At 41.6% G+C, this 20,755-nt stretch overlaps 2 protein-coding genes across 12 annotated transcripts; one reads left to right on the forward strand and one right to left on the reverse strand.

Moving 5' to 3' along the window:
* Nucleotides 1-1,244: 1,244 nt before the first annotated feature.
* LOC140582931 (pantothenate kinase 3-like) lies at nucleotides 1,245-7,272 on the reverse strand. 3 transcript variants are annotated; one of them, XM_072707452.1, is made up of 9 exons: nucleotides 6,218-7,272; nucleotides 5,108-5,197; nucleotides 4,519-4,871; nucleotides 4,142-4,386; nucleotides 3,884-4,060; nucleotides 3,450-3,573; nucleotides 2,534-2,659; nucleotides 1,991-2,120; nucleotides 1,245-1,910 (listed from the first exon to the last, which is right to left on the reverse strand). In XM_072707452.1, exons 1-8 carry the CDS (start codon nucleotides 6,339-6,341, stop codon nucleotides 2,070-2,072), a joined length of 1,290 nt encoding a protein of 429 aa, XP_072563553.1. In that variant the 5' UTR covers nucleotides 6,342-7,272; the 3' UTR covers nucleotides 1,245-1,910; nucleotides 1,991-2,069. The 3 variants fall into 3 exon arrangements, with proteins under 3 accessions (XP_072563553.1, XP_072563555.1, XP_072563554.1); XM_072707454.1 differs by lacking the exon at nucleotides 6,218-7,272 and adding an exon at nucleotides 5,623-5,788; XM_072707453.1 differs by lacking the exon at nucleotides 6,218-7,272 and adding an exon at nucleotides 5,535-5,788.
* LOC140582930 (izumo sperm-egg fusion protein 1-like) lies at nucleotides 5,815-19,119 on the forward strand. Of its 9 annotated transcripts, none has more exons than XM_072707448.1 (15): nucleotides 5,815-6,058; nucleotides 8,111-8,595; nucleotides 8,742-8,849; nucleotides 9,103-9,306; nucleotides 9,431-9,582; nucleotides 9,824-9,886; nucleotides 11,677-11,822; nucleotides 16,265-16,345; nucleotides 16,707-16,793; nucleotides 16,892-16,912; nucleotides 17,113-17,202; nucleotides 17,367-17,467; nucleotides 17,700-17,856; nucleotides 17,951-18,107; nucleotides 18,304-19,119. In XM_072707448.1, the coding sequence occupies exons 5-15, from the start codon at nucleotides 9,464-9,466 to the stop codon at nucleotides 18,368-18,370; spliced, it is 1,089 nt and encodes a 362-aa protein (XP_072563549.1). In that variant the 5' UTR covers nucleotides 5,815-6,058; nucleotides 8,111-8,595; nucleotides 8,742-8,849; nucleotides 9,103-9,306; nucleotides 9,431-9,463; the 3' UTR covers nucleotides 18,371-19,119. The 9 variants fall into 9 exon arrangements, with proteins under 9 accessions (XP_072563549.1, XP_072563551.1, XP_072563547.1 ...); XM_072707450.1 differs by having other exon boundaries at nucleotides 9,103-9,227; XM_072707446.1 differs by having other exon boundaries at nucleotides 8,111-8,297; nucleotides 8,403-8,595; nucleotides 9,103-9,582.
* Nucleotides 19,120-20,755: the final 1,636 nt, after the last annotated feature.

Consider the following 20,755-nt stretch of genomic DNA (forward strand, 5'->3'; position numbering starts at 1 on the left):
TTGGACAGGGATAAGGACAATGAGATCTTCTGTATTGATTCTCATTTTGTCGCATGTCCAGACCATGACCGTGTGTTGCATACATGTTAGTAAACACCCCTAGCGCATCTTTCAGTCTTAACATCAGTAAAAACCAGAGTTGCCATCAAGCTGCGTGTTGCGACTCCTCTATATAATATCCAGGGTGCCCTGAGAGATAAAGCACCTCCTTCTAGAAATACTGGCAACACCAACACAACCCTCCACAACCTTCAGGATCTTATCGAGAAAGATCTCCCACATAACGTGAGCTTCAGCAGCCACACCAAAGTCTGTAATTTCCTCAGACAAGCTGCATGCAAACTCATTAGAAGCAGCCTAATCTCAGAGTCTGGCCAGTTCCAGCCTCATTCTCCTAGTACGTGGTAGCCTACTGGACCTAAGCTGAACCCTCTCAGTAGCAACAAGTTTGTCCTCAGAATTCATCAACTGGCTACTTAAGTAGACCCTGCAGTTCTGTAGGAACCTCTAGTGTCTGCCCACAAGGATGTGATCAATCTCCTTCACTGCACCACCAGCATAGGGGTACCCAGTCTGACGATGCAGCTGAGGGTGCTGGAACCAGGATCCAGAGACCCGCAAACCCTGACGTTTTGCAAAGTCAAACAACATCCTTTCTTGTTGTTCCACATATAAATAATGTGACATTTGGTGGCAAAGCATCATGCTACAGGGCCCCTATATTATAGAATGGTTTACCGGCCTATGTTCGGGATACTGAATCAGGCTCAGTCTTCACATCTGAACTGGATACCTATTACTTCAACTTAGCCTATCCACAACTTAACATATTACACACTGAAACTATGGCTGCTGGTACTGCCATACATGCCATTTTTATCCACTATGCTTGTCAACACCTCGGCACCACTCCAGTCCCAATCTGCATGACCCTGTTGGCTCTCCAGCAGTTTTGACTTTCAGTTTAGGCCTTGCTTGATTTTAAAATAGTATTTCATGTAGTTTCCATGTAACAGGACGATCATGGTACTGATTTAAACAGAAATTTTCATTACATTTATTCACAACACAGTGCAATTATTTCCATGCTGTAATTTCTATAATAGAAAAAAAACATAGATTCAGAAACAAATAATTCAAATTACTACTATGTGTAAATGCATGTGCTTTTAGCTTTTTGCACACCATGGAATTTACTATTGACACTAAACATTTAGAAAAGTGGTAAAACACACTCTCATAAATATTTTTAAAGGTTTTTATTATGAAATAACTTCTTGGGTCTGTTTCTCTTTTTCTCCATTACCTACGTTCCTCCTTGGATTGCCACCTTATCATGGGGGAGGGGTTTGCGTGCCTCAGTGACCCTGGGGGCTATGTTGTCGGGGGCAATAGCCCCTGGTAGGGTCTCCCAAGGCAAAAAGGACCCAGGGGAGGGGCCAGACAAAGAGCAATCCAAAAAAACCCTTATGACAAAGAATTCTATCAAGGTCTCGTTTCCCTTGCCCAGACTAGGGTCACCGGGGCCCCACCCTGGAGCCCGGCATGGGGGAGGGGCCCGTTTGCCAGCGCCTGGTAGCCGGGCGTGGGAGGAGTTTGGTGAGGTCACACCGGCGGGGATGAGGATTAGCACCTCTAAGTCCGAGACCACGTCACGCCGCGTCGAAAGGAGCCAGTTGAGGTGGTTTGGACATCTGGTGCGGATGCCTCCTGGGCGGCTACCCGGAGAGGTTTTCCGTACATGTCCTACAGGCCCCGGGGCAGACCCAGGACATGCTGGAGGAATTATATCTCTCGGTTGGCCTGGGAACGCCTTAGAGGGAGAGGGAGGTCTGGGTATCTCTCCTGAAGCTGCTACCCCCGTGACCCGAACTCCGGATAAGCGGAAGTTAATGGATGGATGGATGGACCTACGTTAGAAAGAAAAGCTTAGAAGACAAAAATAAAAACAGAATACACATTAACTGAATTAGACACTAGAATACACTACCTGGCCACATGGCAAACATGGAGTTGCAGAGGTACAGGAGGGCGGTAGAATATCACTCTGGTCATTTATACTTCTGGGCTTAGGAGGATTTTAACAGCCCCAGAAGTGACCCAACAGCTCCAAAGTAGCCCTGTAAAAAAATAAAAACCATTATACACATTATAAACAGTATACATTCATTATGTGGTGCTCCAAGCAAATAACTGCTTAATGAGGAAAAAAAACATGAACAACGAAATGAAAAACTGTGCATCAACAAAATGGCTGATTCTTTAGCAGCATATACAAAAAGTTCATAAGCTAGCGGCCATTAACATTAATTAGCTATTACCAAAGGTGGAAATTTCAGATCCAGAAAGTATAAATCCAGACCATGATTTTGTTTCAACCAACCAGCTGAGTACTCTGTGACATTGACTCTTCATACACAATTGGTTGGTTGAAACAAAATCCAGGCCTGGATTTTTACTTTCTGGACCTGAAATTTCCACCTCTGGCTATTATAAAACATTAAAGGAGGCTTGAGGTTAAAATGACTCATACCTCATGCTGAAGAAACAGTGCTTTTAATCGTCCAGCAGACCAGTACTCCATAGAGTAGGCCAGCAGCTTCATGGACAGCACGTTACCCCTCAGGAAGTTGCCCACGAACACCACTCTCTCGATGTTCTTCAGAGAATAAAGAAAGCAGCTAGCAAGCAGTTTTAAACAAATTCCCCATTTTAAAACAAAAATATACTTCTTGCCCCAGTGGTCACTGAACAGCATGAAGGAAAGGCCTTTACTACTAATGGAATTTGGGTTTTGCATCATGGGAGACATTACAGAGAAACTGCCTTATGAGACTTGCTAGACACAAAAACACAGTAAGAAATTTTTAATATCTTAACAAAACAGAGAGCAGGGCTGTTTAGTAGAGATAAGCCAGAAGCCTTTGTTCTGGAGGTATGGTTTTGCTCTACATAGTGGGAAATTTCTTTAGTAATGCGGTTCATCCCACTCTGTATCACGTATGTGAATCATATGTGAACAGAGTACACAGGCACGGTGTGTGTAATAGGGTGCGGTGAAAAAAATCAAAATTTCCAATAGTGCGGAAAAGTTGTGACTGGACCTCGTTATGAAACGTGCCAAATAACTTTGAAATAGGTTAATATTTTCAGGTTCCGCAACGCGATCGAAGTTTTCACCTGTCACATCAATGGGCAGTATACATTATCCATTATCTATACTCATCGATGTTGTGCTTGTGCACTTTCGCTACAAAATACCAGTTTGTGGGTATTAGGGTGGGGTGAAAAAAATCAAAATTTCCAGTGAAATATTAACCTATTTCAAAGATATTTCGCACGTTTAATAACAAGGTCCAGTGACAACTTTTCCGCACTATAGGAAATTGCTATTGGAAATTTAGATTTTTTCACCCCACCCTAGTGTGTAAGCTGTGACAAAGGCTTACCTCATTCAAGGCACACATCCTGCTGATGGAGCCGATGTTATTCGTGACCGTAACTAATGCTGCCCTGGCCAGGTCTTCTTTGGACACTGAATCGCGCTGCTCTTTATAAATCATGTTTCCAAAACTGAAACAGAGAGTACACAGCAATAAATAAACCCTATTTTTTTCTTCTCTGACATGTCTTGGTTAATCCTGCAGCATCAGGTATCATGCAGGTTATTGCTAATACCTCTAGGTTTAAATATGACTGAGGGTTACTGAACGACAGCTGCTTTTCAGATTACTCAGCACCCAGCACCTCCAGGCATCCTTCCTTGCTCTTGTGACTTCTTACAGTATTACATTGCTTGAGCACAATTTTAAGCCTTGTATCAGGGCCGGGGTTGCAGGTCATTCTAGGCTGACTTACACTATATTATATGACCACATCCTACCTGGAGGCCACAATCCAGCCTGGGAGACCAAACCTCTCATAGTCGCCCCCATATATGTCCCGCACAAGTTTGTCTACTTGTGTACTGTCCCCATGTGAGGCCATCTCCAGTGCTTCCTCAAACGTGGAGCAACCCGTCAGCAGACAGCACAGCCCAAGGAAAGTCCCTCCACCGAGACTGAAAGCCAGACATTAATCAAACTGTTATATCAATGTTAGCTTTAGAAGATATAAAAATTATCATCAGAGCCTAGCTCACCTTGTTCCAGAGACACGTTTGAAATTATCTCTGGAATGGACTGCGAGAATGCTGACCCCAGACCCGATGTTGACAAGAAGGAATGGGTAAGGGTTCTCCAGTGGGTAAGGTTTGAGGAAGCACTGCTCTGGATGAGTTGGATTTTCCAAGTAGAAACACTCGGAGGGTCCACTGGAGTTCAAATACAGGGCCCCACGGATGACACAATCCAACTCATCCAGTTTCACGAGCTGTAGACCAGCAATCTGAAGGGGTTACGGGGAAAACAAAACTGATAATAAGATTTGTGATTTCCTCTGGAAATTTCCCCTTTTCAAAGACAAAGTGAATCGCATTACATTGTAAAAATCTGAGTCAGAAACATCAGCTGAACTCACCGTTTGGAAATCAGCCTCAAACTTGTAGGCCCCACCACCCGTGGCACAGAGTGTTTTATGGAGCCTGGAGAACTGCTTGTCACGGGTCATTCGCAGAAAGGCAGGGAGGTCTTGGGTGGGGAAACGTATGAAATGCAGGTTCCCCATTCGGCCACACAGCTCCAGACCCTTCATTTCCAGGTGGACATCCCGGATGCCGGTAGAGCCATAAGCCACATTAGAGGTCAAACAGGAGCGGATGTTTCTAAGGTTTTCCGTTTCTTCCTGTTCCTCCTCTGTTGTGATGTCCTTTGGTTCGAAGTAGACTAGTTTCGCAAGGGTCCCACCAATGTCCATTCCGAACCAGGGAAAGGCTTTAGCAAGAAAAAAAGGGAAGTAATTACTTTCCTGTTTGATATTCATAAATCTGAAGATCAACAATTACTACCAGAATAACTAAAGACGATCAAAGAATTTATCCATCCATCCATTGGATAGCTTACTTATCTACTTATTGGTCCGGACCAGCATCTCTTACATTACATAAAAATGGGAAACCTGGGAAATAACATGAGAAAGGCCTTTGGATGGGAGTGGTGGGGACACTTACGTGGCTTGTTCAACCTTGGCGGCTCCGCTGTGTGTCCGGCAGGGCTGGGCGATGTGCAGGGTTTGGTCGGCTCCTCTGGTTCCCTGGGCACTGCCATTGTTAAGTGTAAGTGATATGTTACTAAACATATATTTAATCAAAACAAATTATTATTGTTTTAAGTGTTGATCTGTGGACATATTATTTATTACTCTTTCAAGGGTATAGGGCATACGTGTGTAAAAATGTGTTTTTTTTTAATCTACTGCGAAATGTACTGTATATACAGTAGTACCTCAGTTCTCGAAATCACTAAAATTCGAATTTCTTGAAAGTCGAACAAACCAGTTTGACCTAGAACTTGATCTGAATATCAGAAGTCGAACCGTGAACGTGAATATAAATTGTACATGCCAGGAAATGAGTCATACTACAATGCAATTCTTACTTGAATGCCTTCTTCACAGACTGGACGATTAACCAAATAAAGCAGCGCAACATTACAGTAACAAACAATAAATAAACCACTAACTTACGTGTATTATTAGAGCATTTATGTCATTTATTTAAACTTTATTTTACCAGGTAAATTAACTGAAAACCAGTTCACACAGCTTTACGTGATATTCGGGAGAAATAGCAGATTACGCATTGGAACTGCCTGAGATACAAACGTCATGCGTGTAACTAAACTCTTCAGCCAATAAGGGCAAAGGTGTGTCGTCACGGAGGCGGTTCCAGTTTGTGCAGCCGGGTGAGAGGTCGCAATGCATCTAACCGTAATGCATTGCGTCAGGATCAGAATGCGTTGCTTAAGCCAGCGCTGTAAGCCAGTCGAACGCACCCAATGACCGGACTGGGGAAACAAACTGAAAAGCGAACTTAACACAGAGGACTAATGACAACAATCAGAAACAGCTGATCACATGGGGATCCCACACGAGGTTAACGAGGGGGCGTGGCACACGGAAGGTACGTGCGGACGATCGGGGCATTTCCATTATTTCTTATGGGAAAAATTCGATCAGAACTCGAACTTTTTAGGATTCGATCCGGAGTCCTGAACGGATTAAGTTCGAGAACCGAGGTACCACTGTATATTACACATATAGACTATAAGTATCAAGGTACCTTCCTGTAGCTCCACCCTTTTACTCAGTCGCCGTACAAGGTACGCTGTACCGGCTGCCGCAAGCACCACTCCGGTTGCGCAGAGCAAATGGCGCGGCTGGAAATAGCGAAATAAACTGGCCATCGCTATCACTTGCTGCTTCCTCCAGGAACTACTAAAAGGAAATGAGAATCGTCTGCCCGGGTTCTAGAACATATGTTATGTTAACAACCTCACTGCAACGTAGACGGGGAAAATACGTCATCGGGGGCGGAGCTTATGGAAGGCCGTCATGGCCGAAGCGTCCTTTCGTCTAGAAGCAGATCGTTTCACGCCTGCAGACTGGCAATGTTAGGCAATGCACGCGAATGCGAACATAAAAAGACGGCAATAATTCACACGTTAATATTTCAGCCCGTCGACCTTACATCTTTACCTCCACAGACAACCATATAAAGCTCCGCGTACTGGCGGCATTTTGCAACGGGTCTTGATGTCAACAAAGTGATCCTTCAGGATAAAAGCACAATCTTCCGTGGTAGTTTAGAAGTTCTTTCATACCTTCCCACAATGAAGATAATTGACTGAGAACTGTGTGTTCACCTGGGCAGACTGCAGTTTGATGTGCTTAGTGAAGCTGCACTTATATCGTACCCTATATAACGTGCGTCGGGAGTGGATCTTTTATTTTATAGTGACCTATTCCACATTAATTTCCCTAAACTGACTGACAACCACCAATACATTGTACAGTGTATCCACCCATGATTTCCTTATATTGCTTACCCAGTGTTTAAGAATAAAGTGCAAATATACTCGTGCACAATATTTGTTCTTTGGCGCCTTAGCATTCAACATTTTCTGAGCGATCATAAAGTTCACATGGACTTGGTTACAAAACAAATATTAATCCCATTTCAGAATTCGAGCATAGGTTAACATACTGTGGTTTAAACGTGTTACACTCAAAGTTGGCATGATAGTTCCAGGTCGTAACTATTAAATTATCGTCGTAAAAGTTACCGTGCATTTAGCGTAATTACAGGATACGTCCACCATTTTCATCTGGTTTAGATTTCAGTAATAAAAACCAATACATAAAGACATAACCTTACTTCTGGAACCATGACCTCTAAAGCAAATGAGCTTTGACCTGTCCAGTTTATATATATATATATACACATACACACACACACACACACAGTGGTACCTCAGACCTCGAATTTAATCCCTTCAGAACCCCGGATCGAATCCTAAAAAGTTCGAATTGTGATCGAATTTTCCCCATTAGAAATAATGGAAAACCAATTAATTGATAAGATAAATGCCTTTTGTAAGGCAGTGACTTCCAGAATATTCAGTTTGTTTTCCTCTTTTTGGATGGTTGAAGACACAGTTTGTCAAAGGAAATATAATGGCTATAAAATAAAAGCCATCACTGCATACCTCAGGTGAAATATCTTTTACCAGACATGATGCGTGATATATTCAAAGATGACACAGCTGTCCAAGTTGAAGTACCTCAGGTGACATTCTTGTTTCCTTAACATCTATCTCAGCCAACTGTTAAAAAGCTACAACTTAGTAGGTTTTTGCAATATTACCAAAATACAACAAAAAAAAAACTGTTTAAACATACCGTGCATACCAACACCCCACAATTGAAGTCATCTGTGTGCTTCCACATCTGAGGACAGGAAAATGTCCAGCCATCTAAGGATCCGAGTTGTGCTAGCGAAAAATGTGTCTAAAAAACACAAATCACAACTTACTCATGATTTCTGACCATACACATTAATCATATGAAATATATATCTCTGTAAACACACAAGATATTACACCTGAGCATTTCCATCACTTCATCATCTATTGTGTTGTGTTGCTCATTTGTTACTTCACCTGTGTCCCATTAGTGGTTCGGCTCTTTGATCCCAGAACCAGTGCAAAAGATGCAATGCTGAAACAAAGCCTCCAAATCCTACACTGAAGTTCATTTTTCAAGATTCAAGATTCAAAGAACTTTATTAATCCCAAAGGGAAGTGCAATCTCCATCTCCGCTTTTCAGAGGGGAGAAACTGCTTTTTGGAGTACCACTGCAAGTAAATACTGAGCACTGTTTCTTCGGTTTTCATTTAGTTTTATCTTTGGATAATATGTACATTCTATTTCCTAATCAATCATCAATCATTTCTCAAACTTTGAAGGTTTCCCTAAGAAATCCACCTCAGGAAGCAGTGGGAGGTAGCCCTTAGGCGTGAAGGTTTTAGCGCCAATGATGCATCCAGGCTCTGCCATGAGCACTTTAGACAGGAGGATTTTGACAGGACAGGTCAGACTGTGAGAATCAGAGATGGAGCTCTTCCCTCTGTGTTCAGGTTTCCAACTCATCTCCAAAGGGTAGGTGTGTAGTTAGGCTATAAGGATTAGATAGTCAGTGAAAAGTAATTTTTTTTAAAGGAATCAGTCATGTATTCCATAGCATTAGGCTGTGACATATCTAACTCTGTTAATGTTTTTAAGCATTTTATTTTCTTTCAAATTAGCCCATGGCAACCAGGACCACACTGACTTCAGTGAGGGCACAGGAGAACCTGTCAGTAGACTGTTCTTTGCCTGTCCAAGAGACTGAAGCTCTGCCTGATCCTAGTGTTGTGAGTACTAAGGTCCTTTTCAAACCTCTTTTGACACAAAACCCTACCCCCTGTCATGCTTTTCAGATAAACTAATGCATACACATGCATACACATTGAAACGTGCTGCTGTTAAATCAGATACACGCACGCATGCAGTGCTCACAGTGGAATTGTGGGGTGACGTGATTACAAATACAGACCAGCAGACAGCACGTTATACTAACTATGAATTGACTGATGTGATATAAACTTGACTCCTTGTGTCTACTAGGACCATTCCTACTCGCTGCCTACATCTCTTGAAAATCTAAGGGCTAGACTCAATGAAATCTTATCTAGGCTGGAGAGCATGAAAAGAGAAACGCTAAGGATCGAGAACGGAGAGCAAAGAACAGAGTATGTGGTCTTCTGCAAAATTTGAGGGAGAAGAACCTCATTAATGAAGGGCTGAAAGAGAGGCTGGATTTATACTCAGGTAGAATAGAAATAAAATACAAATATGGAGAAAGTGGTATGTACTTAAGGGTAAAATTCCAAAAGCCATCCTAATTATTATTTCAAAGGGAGTTTCTAATTTGTGTGTGCTAACTGAATTTTAGCTCTTCCAGTGCATCTCCTGTCCAAACAGAGCCATGAGTATACAAAAGATCAGAAAGAGATTGCCCTCAGTCTCCACCTACATGGTCCCAAAGCCTACAATTATCTCAGAGTCTCTCCATCTTAATTTCCCACATCCACATACATTGCAAAGGTATTCATCCATTTGATGTATTCTTTCTAAGCTTTTATTTTTATCCCTTAATCATGACGTGTAAAAGGTGGTGTAGTTAATCAATACCATAAATAAATAATGATGCATAATAAATTTTAAGTGAATCCTCATCATGTGATCAAATTATTGCTTATGGTTATCGCCCACAGTGATTATTAATTGGTCGAAAAAATCCTGAATTGGGCATTTGGATTAAACTGGATTTTTTCATTATACCAAGTTCTTTTACAGTAGATGCCAACCCTGGACTCAACATGATGAAGATCCGGCTAAATATAGACGCGTGAGTCTTCTATTGGATGCCATGACCATCAAAAAACATGTCCAATATGATCCACATACCTAGAAAATGTCTGGCTTTGTGGATATGGGGGATGGAGTGAATGAAACGGATGTGGCCACACAGGCTCTTGTTTTTATGGTGGTTGGCCTATAAGGCCATTGGAAGGCTCCAACTGCATACTACCTGATCAACTCCCTGTTGCTAGAGACACAGAAGGTACTACTTGTTCATGCATTGGAGGAACTGCATGAGCATGGGATGACAGTGGCGTCTGTTACAATGGATGGACATGCCTCCAATGTCAGCATGTGTAACCAGCTTGGATGCCGGCTGAAGGTCAACCCTGGTGAACCGTTAAAAACTTTTTTTGCACATCCAGTGACTGGTGCAAAGGTGTTTGTGACGATGGATCCTTGCCACATCTTGAACTTGGCACGAAATATGTTGCAGGCCTACAGCCCAATAAGCAGCACCACTGGCCAGATCAACTGGACATACATAGTTAATCTGAATGATGTCCAAGCAAAAGAAGGGCTGCATGCTGCCAACACAATCACAGACAAGCATGTGAATTTTGATTCACAGAAAATGAAGGTGTCCGTGGCTGCACAAACACTGAGTCGCTCTGTGACAGAAGCTCAGCGCACATTGAGGGACCTCGGCTATTCACAGTTTCAACACTGTGAAGCAACAGCCGAATTCATTGAGGTAATGTTACATGCAAAGTTTAATAACCATGAAGCAAATAGTGAAAAACATTGATGCTATATTTTAGCAATTAGCTAATGATACATGGAAACATGTTATTTATGCTAATGATTCAGATTCCTTCTGTTATAATACATATATTTGCTTTTAGATGATTGACAGGCTCTTTGACATCATGAACAGTTGCAATCCCCATGCCAAAGGTTTCAAAACTCCACTGAGCTGTTTGAATTGGGCAGAGAGAGTAGAGTTTTTGTTGTGAGGCAGGAACTACTTGATGAGTTTGGTGATGAAAGATGGCACACCCCTTCATTGATCAAAGAGGTTTTAGGAAATAGTGAAGCTTTTCTTTTCATGAGGAGTTCATAAGTTCATGACATCAAGTTCATATGATGTTATTTCAAGGCTGGGAGAAATGGATTTTTTTTTTTTTGACCAAAATATTCAAAGAATGTTGTAGAGATGGCTATTGATGCTTTCATTTATGTTCATACAGTACCAGTCAAAAGTTTAGGCGTGCAACTCGTGTTTATTTAAATTTATTTTATTTTTTTTAAATTTAACTTTAACTATAACAAAGTATGTTTCAAAACAGCCAACAAGTCCTCAACACATATAAGAACTCTTTTAGGACTACTGGAAGGAATTCCTTTTCTTTAACTTTGTGTACACTTATTTTGTTTACTTCATAACCCCATCTGTGTTATGTTGTAGTTTTAGTCATAAAAAGAGCTCCATAAAGCATAATTGTCTAAACTTTTGACTCGTATTACATTACTAATCCTACTCTGTTTTCTTTTCCTGCATGCTGCATCATTAGTTCATATGATGCTCTGTTCTCTGCTTCTAATGTTGTTGCAGTCTGCTGTTTTTTTGTTTTGTTTTGTTTGTTTTTCCAGTTCTTGGAGGTGTCATACTGGCAGTGTGGCATCATCACACCTACAGTATGCCATATGTAAGGCGGTGTTCATATTTTCAACCTTGGCCATATCTGTTTTATTTTTTCTAGTTGTCTTATATCACGCTCTCTTGAAGTATCTTGGTTTACAGTAATAATATTGACAAAACATTTTGTTTTGAAGGTACCTATCTGTTGTGGGGTTCATCATCAACATTGACACCCTGATGATGATGATTCCAGAACTGCTTCAGTGTCAGCGATACATCTGCACCTATCGTTTCAGTCAAGACCACTTAGAGCTCCTATTTAATTCAATCAGGGCATCGGGTAGGTATTTTAGAATTTAGGTTTATTTATTTAACCACACAGCATTTTGTGTGTATGTATGTATGTATGTATATCTGTCTGTTTCCATAAAGGTTTCCATAAGACTATTTATTTGCCATGGTACCTAGTTGTGGCCAGTCACAGCTATCCTGTGTTACCATGGTAATTGCATTGTCTTTATAATATCCTCAGACTGACAGCTATGATCAACTTTGTGGGGACAAACAGACATGCATGTAAATCTCTTACTTTGTACAATTTATGAAGCCAAATTGTTACTAGCAGTGCAGTTTTTTTTCTTTCTCAAGAAATTCATCTGAAAAAGAGTAAAGATCTGTAAAAGTGGTGCGTGTGTGTTTTCGGGGGCTGGAATTACAACCCTTCAGCTAGTCGGTTCCGGGCCATTTTCCGTTGTCTCATGGTTCGATGTGGTGCCTCTCCAAGCACATCTGGAAACGTGGCAGCACAGGATGAGACTGTCTCCCTGTCTGCTGTTGAGATGTTTTCTACACCAGCAGCAGCAGCAGCAGCAGAAGATCTCCTTTTGCAAACATCCTTGCAAATGTGTGTGACCATATGTCTTAAAATGGATGAGAGAGGAATATAGGGCTCTCGAAGGAACAAACAGGCACGCTTAGGTTCACTCAAATACACTTTAATAAGTAATACAAAATGATCTCGCATTAACACCAATACTGAGCTATCATACTGAAGGCAATGCAAAACAACTCGTACTACAACGGATATCAAATAATATATATCTTATAGCTAATAGTATTAGGTGCAAAGGCATGAATATATATAGAAAAGAAGCAATTACACATACAAGAAGCAAGGAAACATAAAAAGTTACGAAATATTATCACAAGCGCCGATAATTTACTCGCAACAATCAAGGGAAAGCATAAGCAGTTGCAAAGCTATTTACACTCGGACTTGCCATCATCACCCACCTTCATGGACTGGGGAGCCCTTTCAGTCCTGGCAGGAGACCAACACGTGAGTTCCGAGAAAGTGCCGGGCGATGCGCGCTCTATCCAATGGCTGAACTCCGGTCAGTACTGGGATCTCCCCCTTCCTTTATACTAAATTTAGAGTTGCATGTGGGCAGGGGGTAAGCTGGCCAGGCTCACCCCTTACCCCCAGGCAATATAGTGTGCTCCAATTGCCCCTTTTGTCCGAGTGATGCTGCTTGCGATAACATACTACAATAGGCGTCCTTGCGCAATGCCTCCCTGTTCCCCCCTAAAGGCAATATAGTGTGCTGTATACCGACCCCCCACCCTATCTCCCGAAACCAAGATAAGCATCCTGCATGCCGATCTAATGGCCCAGATGAGCATCTTGGCTTCTCTTTATGAGCCCAAGTTATTTATGGCAAAATTAGGTTTTACAGGGGATCGGTAAATAACATGTTCGTGCAGTTTAGTAACATTCGGGGTGAATCATGGACGATTGATCTGAATTTCAGGACGATCAGTCAACACGCGATCGGAATTAATCCACAATTACAACTTTCCAGAATATTATAGTAAAGTTAATTCCATGTCACGTGGGTGACGTAATCGTCCGCGAATTCATCCTAATACACCATAGCTACTTACCAACCCGCTTAGGTGGCATCGTGGAAAATGCCCTTGTTTACATCTCAGGGTTTGTCGTTCGACAGATCTTGAGAAAGCTGTCCTGTGATGTGTGCCGTGCTAGTTTGGTAACAGATGCTGTACCGGCATCATATGATCAAAGCTACCACTTGCTCACATTAAAAAATTTGATGACTCCTTCTGAGGGTACAGTCAAGGTGGTCAAAGTAGCTGAGCGTGTTTTCCTACAGTCGACATTAGGGCAAGCTGTCAGTGTATTTTTGATCAGTTTGTTCGGGCTGAGATTGGTTCAGATGATGTGTTTTTTCTCAAGGAGGACATTCAGGAAACACAGTTTGAAATTGACAACCATCATTTTATGCTCATGTCTTTATTTGTGTCTGTCTTCCACAAACTAAGGCTGCACCATATTCCAGTGGAAGTCTTACTATTTTGACTTTCAGACAATGGTCAAGTTTTTGTCTGAATAATTGCCATTATTAGTGTATAAACGGATATAAGTAATTGTAGTTAAACGATTCACCAAAATCTGTTGTATGTAAATGATGCTGTTTTAAATGTTTTTTTCATCAGAATACCCGGTTTCCACGTACACCTGTATTAGTTTAAATGGCACTTCTGCCACTCGCAATATGACGGACGCACTGACGTATCGTGTAGACTGGGCTGTGGCTGCCCGATCGGGCAGTGTATAGACAGGCTCCAGTTCCATATTAATTAAACTACGACAGCATCATTTTTACTGCTGTTGTATTATCAGTGTTTTTGTTTAGGAAAAATAGGGACTGCTTGGGCTGAATCTTGGTATACTTTTTTATTCACACATATGTCCATAAATACGTTTCTATCGCTGGTCTTTGTTTAGCCGCAAATGTGAAACGCTCGCGCTTACCTTGTATTGGTTCCGCTCTGTGGAATGGATGCATAGACTGGGTGCTTTCTGTTGAGATGTTGAATCACAGACGTTGTGCTATTGTGGTAAGCTAATTCTTTTTTACAATGGACATTATTTTCGTTTTTCTTCTGTTTGAAGTGGTCCCAAACTTTAGAATTTTTTTGTCTTTTTCTCTGAATTTCCGTCTTCCACCAACGCGCCAACGAATCAAACCTGCTACACGTAACACAGCGTAAGCACACTGTGCGACAGTAATAATCCTCCGAGTGAAACACGCTGATCACTAAGCGGTACATAGTCGTGCGGATTACACGAAGCATCGAAGCACAGAATTTGCATCGAGGATTTTTTGTAATCGAATTATTCGAATTACTCGATGAATTGTTGCAGCCCTAAGGCAGAGGAATCTTTTAAAATGATAATACGGGAGATTTACAGGAAAATACTAATACGGGAGGACGGCGGGAAAGAGGGGTAAAATACGGTAGTTTCCCGGTCACGGGAGACTTGAGAGCTATGACGGTGACATAAACTTACACGTGTCACTGACGGCGGCCGTGAGTAATTATGCCCGTAGGACAAAAAAAAAAAACTAAGGAAATGTACTGATCCCACTGATTAGAAATGATATAAATATGGCTGAAACAAACGTAAAATACGCCAAGCTTCATAGTTCAGAGTGAATCAGTTATAAAACACCATGTCAACTGGATAGCATCAATTTTAAATGATGGAAATATAAACTAATACTCAAGATATGTGATATTTAGGTAATAGTGTTGATCCATCCATCCTGCCATTTTCTGTAACCGCTTATCCTATTCAGGGTCGCGAGTTATCCGGAGTCATCTCGGAGGTTATGGTCATTGAAAAATGATTCGAAATATCACTTAAGACTTTTTAATAATTTTCACGAAATTGATTTATCACCTTTCAATGCTTTTTGATGACACGCGGATTCAAATCGTATATGCGCTATATTTTAAATACAATAATTAAGATGACAAAGATACGCCTACTTCAGGATAACGAAGTCCGGCAAAAAAAACTTGCCTCACATCAGAGGCTGCTAGACATGCAGCCACTGGGAGTGATGTTTGGAAATCTGTGAATTGAGGTTTTATTCTTCACTTCCTTTAGCAAAACGTTAGCAACATGCTAATTTCTCCTGTGTGAAACATTAAAAGTCGTCGAAATATACCAGGAGCAACAAAGAATTCATCTCATCCGACAAAACGAGAAGCTTATTTAATAATCGTTTTACATTACATATGTCATTTTCACTGACTTCCTGAAATTTCATTACTTTTCTCAGAAACCCCGGATATTGAGAAATGTAAACAAACCGCCTAAAAATACGTCAGACTTGCGTCTGTTCTGGAACGGCTTCACGTCAATCTGTCCCCCTGAATTCTGTTTCCATGGAGATGGCTACGACACAAAGTGTAGAGCTACGTAGTCAGTAGCTCTCTATAAATTCTAAGGCGCATGCAGAGTTGTGGAATTATCACTGTTGGATGCTTATCTCTGTTGTCGTGATGGCTCCGACTGTGCTTGTCTGGCTCTGCCTTTTCCAGTGCTTGCTTCCCATTGCCCACACCTGCCTGCAGTGTGATCCACTGGTGCAGCTAATGCATAACAACTTTTTGAAAGCATTCTCCAATGCATCAGTGGATGATGATGAAATAATGCGTTATTTAAATTACAGCTTTGCAAAGAGCAGCAGATACTCCTATGGAGTAATAGGTAGGTGTGTGTGTGGTTGTGTGTTGTCTTATCGACAAGCAACAATGATAAAGCATCCTAATAATTTCATATGCGTAGTTAAATAACTAAACTATGTTTTTTCATCATCTGTAAAATATAAATGACTCGTATCTGGGCTTGGTTTTGCACTGGTGGTACAATAACTAATGGTGTCTGACCTATTACATTTGTCCAAGATGCCACCACACTGTCCAGGGCAAGTAAGGAATATCGGACAGAGATCGATATGCTTCTTCATGACGTTTCTCTCCATACTGGTAAGACAGTTCACTAGTCACACAGCAGCCTATTGTGGAGTTATTAATGCCCTTACTGCACCCCAGCCCGCATGTATGATGCTTCTCTGGAGCTTCTTCAAACACATGCGCATGTGGGAATTTGTGGCAGCGAAACAAATATATGCACCACACTGCACATTTTCACCATACTGCATACATGCACAAAATCAAACATAGTTTTGTCCACTATTTATATTGTATTGTGTTGTTGATGTCATACATGCATTTATTGTGTTTGTATTTGTGTGTAGCACCATAGGGGACCCAAGGGAAACCAGATGTCAATGCACTGTGTACTTGTACATGGACATGCTAACAATAAAGAATTTTCTCTGCCCAGAACAAGACCGAGAGAATGTCACCAAAGACATGATGGACAAAGGGAGAAGAATTTTACAGGAGAATCTAGAAACCTTTGTCCATACAGGTACAGACTTTTGCTCTCATGTTATAAATAACGGTTTGCAATCTGTTAGTGTCAGCTGGAAATGACATATGCATTACTTCCTGTTGGTTTTCTTGCAGGTCTTTGCCCAAACAAATGTGGTACGTAAGGCTTTTTTAATTATCTTTTTCATTCAGCAAAGGCTTTATGCTATCTGTTTTCCCTATATGTGTGACAGACTGTACTTGTGAATCTTGCTTCAATAAGAGAAGAGCTCCATAGGTATTCAAAGCTGTCATTTTTTTCTTCCTATGTCTGGATATTTTCTTCCCTGTGATTCTCTCCCACCCCCCCCATTCAGGGTTGCTGTATCAGAGAGTAATCAATTGTTACACCTGTGCCTCTGAGATACGCACCTGCCCCTCTCCACCCGACCGGAGTACCTGTGGTGGTGAGTGATTGTGACACTTCTCCATCCATCCATCTGTCTGTCTGTCCATATCTGTATACACAAATGCACAGTATGTCTTCCTTTCTGCTCTGCTCCTCTTTTTTGTTTGCTACCGCACATCACCAGCAGGGTAGTATTAATTTTTCTTTCTCCACCTTGGTCAGAGCGCCACCTGGAAGCCGAGGAGGGAAGCTCTGCAGTCCTGGACTGCTCTTTTCCCTGGCACAATTTGGTGGAGGGAGACAAGGTCTATCAGTTCTCCCGGGTAAGACTCACAATAAATGATCACTGTGTCTTTCTTATATCATCCATTTGTGTGTGTGTCTATCTGTGTGAAATAGAACTTAAGAACAAGTTGGCTGACAATAAAAACGTAAGGTGCAGATACATTGGTTGAATAAAAACATTTAGCAAACCAGTATTACTGAAATGTATGGGCACATCGGGCTGTCGAGGTTTGCTAGTGTTTTTCTTATTTATTGTTTTATGTCTCTCAGTACTCAAATCCTGCCGGCAAGTTTATGGTGTTTTCAGCAACCTCTTCTTCAAGTGTGGTGCTAAATAACATAAACTTGGATGAGCAAGGAGTGTACCAGTGCCGTTTACTGGATAGCAAGAACAAGGTTTTGACCAGCTTGAAATACCGGCTGACTGGTGAGGTTTCCATCCTGTTTACATTGAAACTGCATCTGGCCCAGTTTTAAAGCAGTGGTTGTCCAACAGTAGTGTCCCCTCTGTTTCTTCTCAGTCAAACCTTCAGCCCCCACCACACCTGTGCCCACGCTTCCTCCCGACGACAGCGGCAGCCTCCCTCCTGAACTTCCCAAAGACCTGCTTGCTGCATTTGTTGCTGCAGTGATTGTTTTGGGTCTGGCTGGCTGCTGCGGCCTAGCAGTAGCTTTTGGGTGAGTAATTTCTTGGGCAAGGTACTCATGAGGAAACAAGACACTGACACATGCCCATTAAATGAAGAATGACATAATCAAACTAATCCTGAGTAGAAATATTTGGGCAAGCCGAAATCAAGGTAAATTGTGTGTCCTAGTAAATTATGTCAGCTGGTTTGAATAGGTATTAAAAATAATAAATGAAACTCTATAGCTTAGCGCTGAGACGAGAGCGGCGGGAAGAAATTGTGATGGCGGAGGAGGGGACGCTGCCAGACTGAGGAGCATAAACCGGGAAAAGAAATGTGAGCGGCCTTTTTCTTCCAGAAAATTTAAATGAAATCCACTAAAACGTCATGTCTGGAAGGCGTCTCCTGTGGCCTTCCCTACCTCCAGCTGATTCATCACCCATGCGATCTCAGTGAGATTGGGTGGTTCACAGCTGAGCGGAGGGTCAGCTTTAAACAACTGCTCAAAGTAGCCGGCCCAGCGGGTCACAACTGCAGTGTCATCCATTACTGGCCCTGAGTGCAAGTCTCCGACGAACATATTCAGATGTGCGTAATGCTTTGAGTTGCGTTCAGTGTCGTCACCTGCAGCAATGTAACAACATCTCGTAATTCATTTTGATTTTGTGATTATTATTTGATATTGTTACAATAAAATTCTAATTTAGTTAATGTATTTTATGTACGTGACTTGTTTTTAATACGTGAGAAGTGTGGTTTTCCCACTTGAAAAAGGTTAATTTCAACCAGCAGGTACTGATTGTTTGTTAAAAATGAAAACAACCTAACTTGTTTAGGAACATGGCCCAGTTTTAAAGCTCCAGTATGTTCTCTGTTAAACCAAGTGCAAATTGAACTGTAACTTCCAGAACTGTGCAAATTGAACTGTAATCTTTAAATTACAGAAACACATTTAGTTACAGTCTATGACACTGCCATACTTGTCTTTATCTGCATTACTGGAATGTAATTACTTTATGAGCAAGTGTTCCATGTCTCTAATAAAACAGTTTATTACCCTACTGATTGTGTTTTTTATTCAACCACTTGGTTTTAATAAATGTCTTATTATAAGCATTGCAGTTTGCATTAAGGATCGATGATTTTAAGGACAGTTTATTTAGAGACAATGTTTCAATACTGAGCAAAGTGTGTCATTATTCTTATTTCAAAAAATCTTCTACCAAATGAAGTTTTATGAAAACGCTTAAAACAAGATTAATATGCTACCATTGGTGTATTTTGGATAATGAATATGCCATTTTATCAAGAGAATGTTACTTAACAGGATAATCACAACAAAATCCCAACATTCAGGTAACGCAGATTTTTACTGGGTATCAATGCACAGATCCATGTTACGTATCATCCATATCAAAATGCAATGTAAAATTGTTCCTCAGTGCCACCAGAATGAAAAGTATTAAGCATGACAGTCAAAATGGCTAGATACACTATATTACCAAAAATATTGGGACACCCGAATTCAATGATTTGGTGCGGTGTCCTAATATTTTTGGTAAGACCCAGATGGATAAAGCGGTATAGATAATGGATAGTGTGTATTGCCAGTATGTCAGTGTAAACATGCTCCTGTGGTATAGATAATGGATAGTGTGTATTGCCAGTATGTCAGTGTAAACATGCTCCTGAGCGCCACGTTTCTGAATGAGTCGTTTCCCACTTACTCATTGTCACTGATTGATTGTTAGGTTCTTGTATTAAATTGTAACAATTTACATTACGTTATGATATGGATGATACAAAGCGTGGATCTGCGCATTGATGAGACAGGTGAAAACTTAGATCACGTTGCAGAACCTGAAAATATTAACCTATTTCAAAGATATTTTGCACGTTTAATAACGAGGTCCAGTGACAACTTTTCCGCACTATTGGAAATTGCTATTAGAAATTTAGATTTTTTTCACCCCACCGTAGTGGGTATTGCTCCTTGGCCTTTTGGCTAAGATCAAGTGCAGTTGTTCTTATCAGTGCTTTTTTGCAGGGATTTTTTGCATTAGGGTTTTTTAGAGGAGGACACGTTGAACTTAATGCATGACCTGAAGGTGGCCTGACCACCGTTGCCATGGGGCTAGCCATTGCCTTCTTGTAGGGATTTTGTCAGCAAGGAGAGTGGCAGGGGTGCTCAAGCCCCCATTCTGGAGCAGGAACAGGTGGCGATGGGGGCAGAAGGAAAAGCCCTGGTCTAGGAGAAGGAGGCCCCGTTGATTGAGGTGACAATGCCTGAGGGGTCTCCAAGTAAGTCCTTACAGCCAAGCCTGGCTCCAGGCATCAGCAGGAGGAGGAGGAGTGGGGCATCCCCGCGGAGGAGGAAGACTAGCTGAAGGGAGGCCCAACCTGCATACAGCCCCAGAGGTGACTGGGGACCAAGGCCGCGAGTGTCCCCCCTCCCCAATGCTACAGGCCCCCCACCTGGTGTATGACATAGAAGGACAAGAGTTCAGCAGACTTCAGGACTCTGCTAATGATCAAGAGTAGTTGGCGGAGTTGGAACTGGGGGACCTTTCGAGGTTGACTGGGGGGGCAGTAGGATTGTATTGTTTTTAAATAGCTGGTTTCTAACATCTTGTTGGAAGGTAGAGAGGATGTCAGCTCAGGGCATTTTCGCCATTTTATTCGTTCCTTAAACTTGCT

This window comes from Paramormyrops kingsleyae, chromosome 25 (genome assembly GCF_048594095.1).
Source record: "Paramormyrops kingsleyae isolate MSU_618 chromosome 25, PKINGS_0.4, whole genome shotgun sequence".
Classification (NCBI taxonomy): domain Eukaryota; kingdom Metazoa; phylum Chordata; class Actinopteri; order Osteoglossiformes; family Mormyridae; genus Paramormyrops; species Paramormyrops kingsleyae.

What these genes read in the sequence shown, in the direction of transcription:
- LOC140582930 (XM_072707443.1), top strand. Translation starts at nt 10,145, where the DNA reads ATGACAGTGGCGTCTGTTACAATGGATGGACATGCCTCCAATGTCAGC. An exon ending in AGAAACCTTTGTCCATACAG is followed by an intron (nt 16,794 to 16,891) that starts GTACAGACTTTT and finishes GTTTTCTTGCAG; the next exon opens with GTCTTTGCCCAAACAAATGT. An exon ending in CTTGAAATACCGGCTGACTG is followed by an intron (nt 17,857 to 17,950) that starts GTGAGGTTTCCA and finishes GTTTCTTCTCAG; the next exon opens with TCAAACCTTCAGCCCCCACC.
- LOC140582931 (XM_072707452.1), bottom strand. Translation starts at nt 6,341, where the DNA reads ATGGCCAGTTTATTTCGCTATTTCCAGCCGCGCCATTTGCTCTGCGCA. An exon ending in GCCAAGGTTGAACAAGCCAC is followed by an intron (nt 4,872 to 5,107) that starts GTAAGTGTCCCC and finishes TTCTTGCTAAAG; the next exon opens with CCTTTCCCTGGTTCGGAATG. An exon ending in TTGAGGCTGATTTCCAAACG is followed by an intron (nt 4,387 to 4,518) that starts GTGAGTTCAGCT and finishes TAACCCCTTCAG; the next exon opens with ATTGCTGGTCTACAGCTCGT.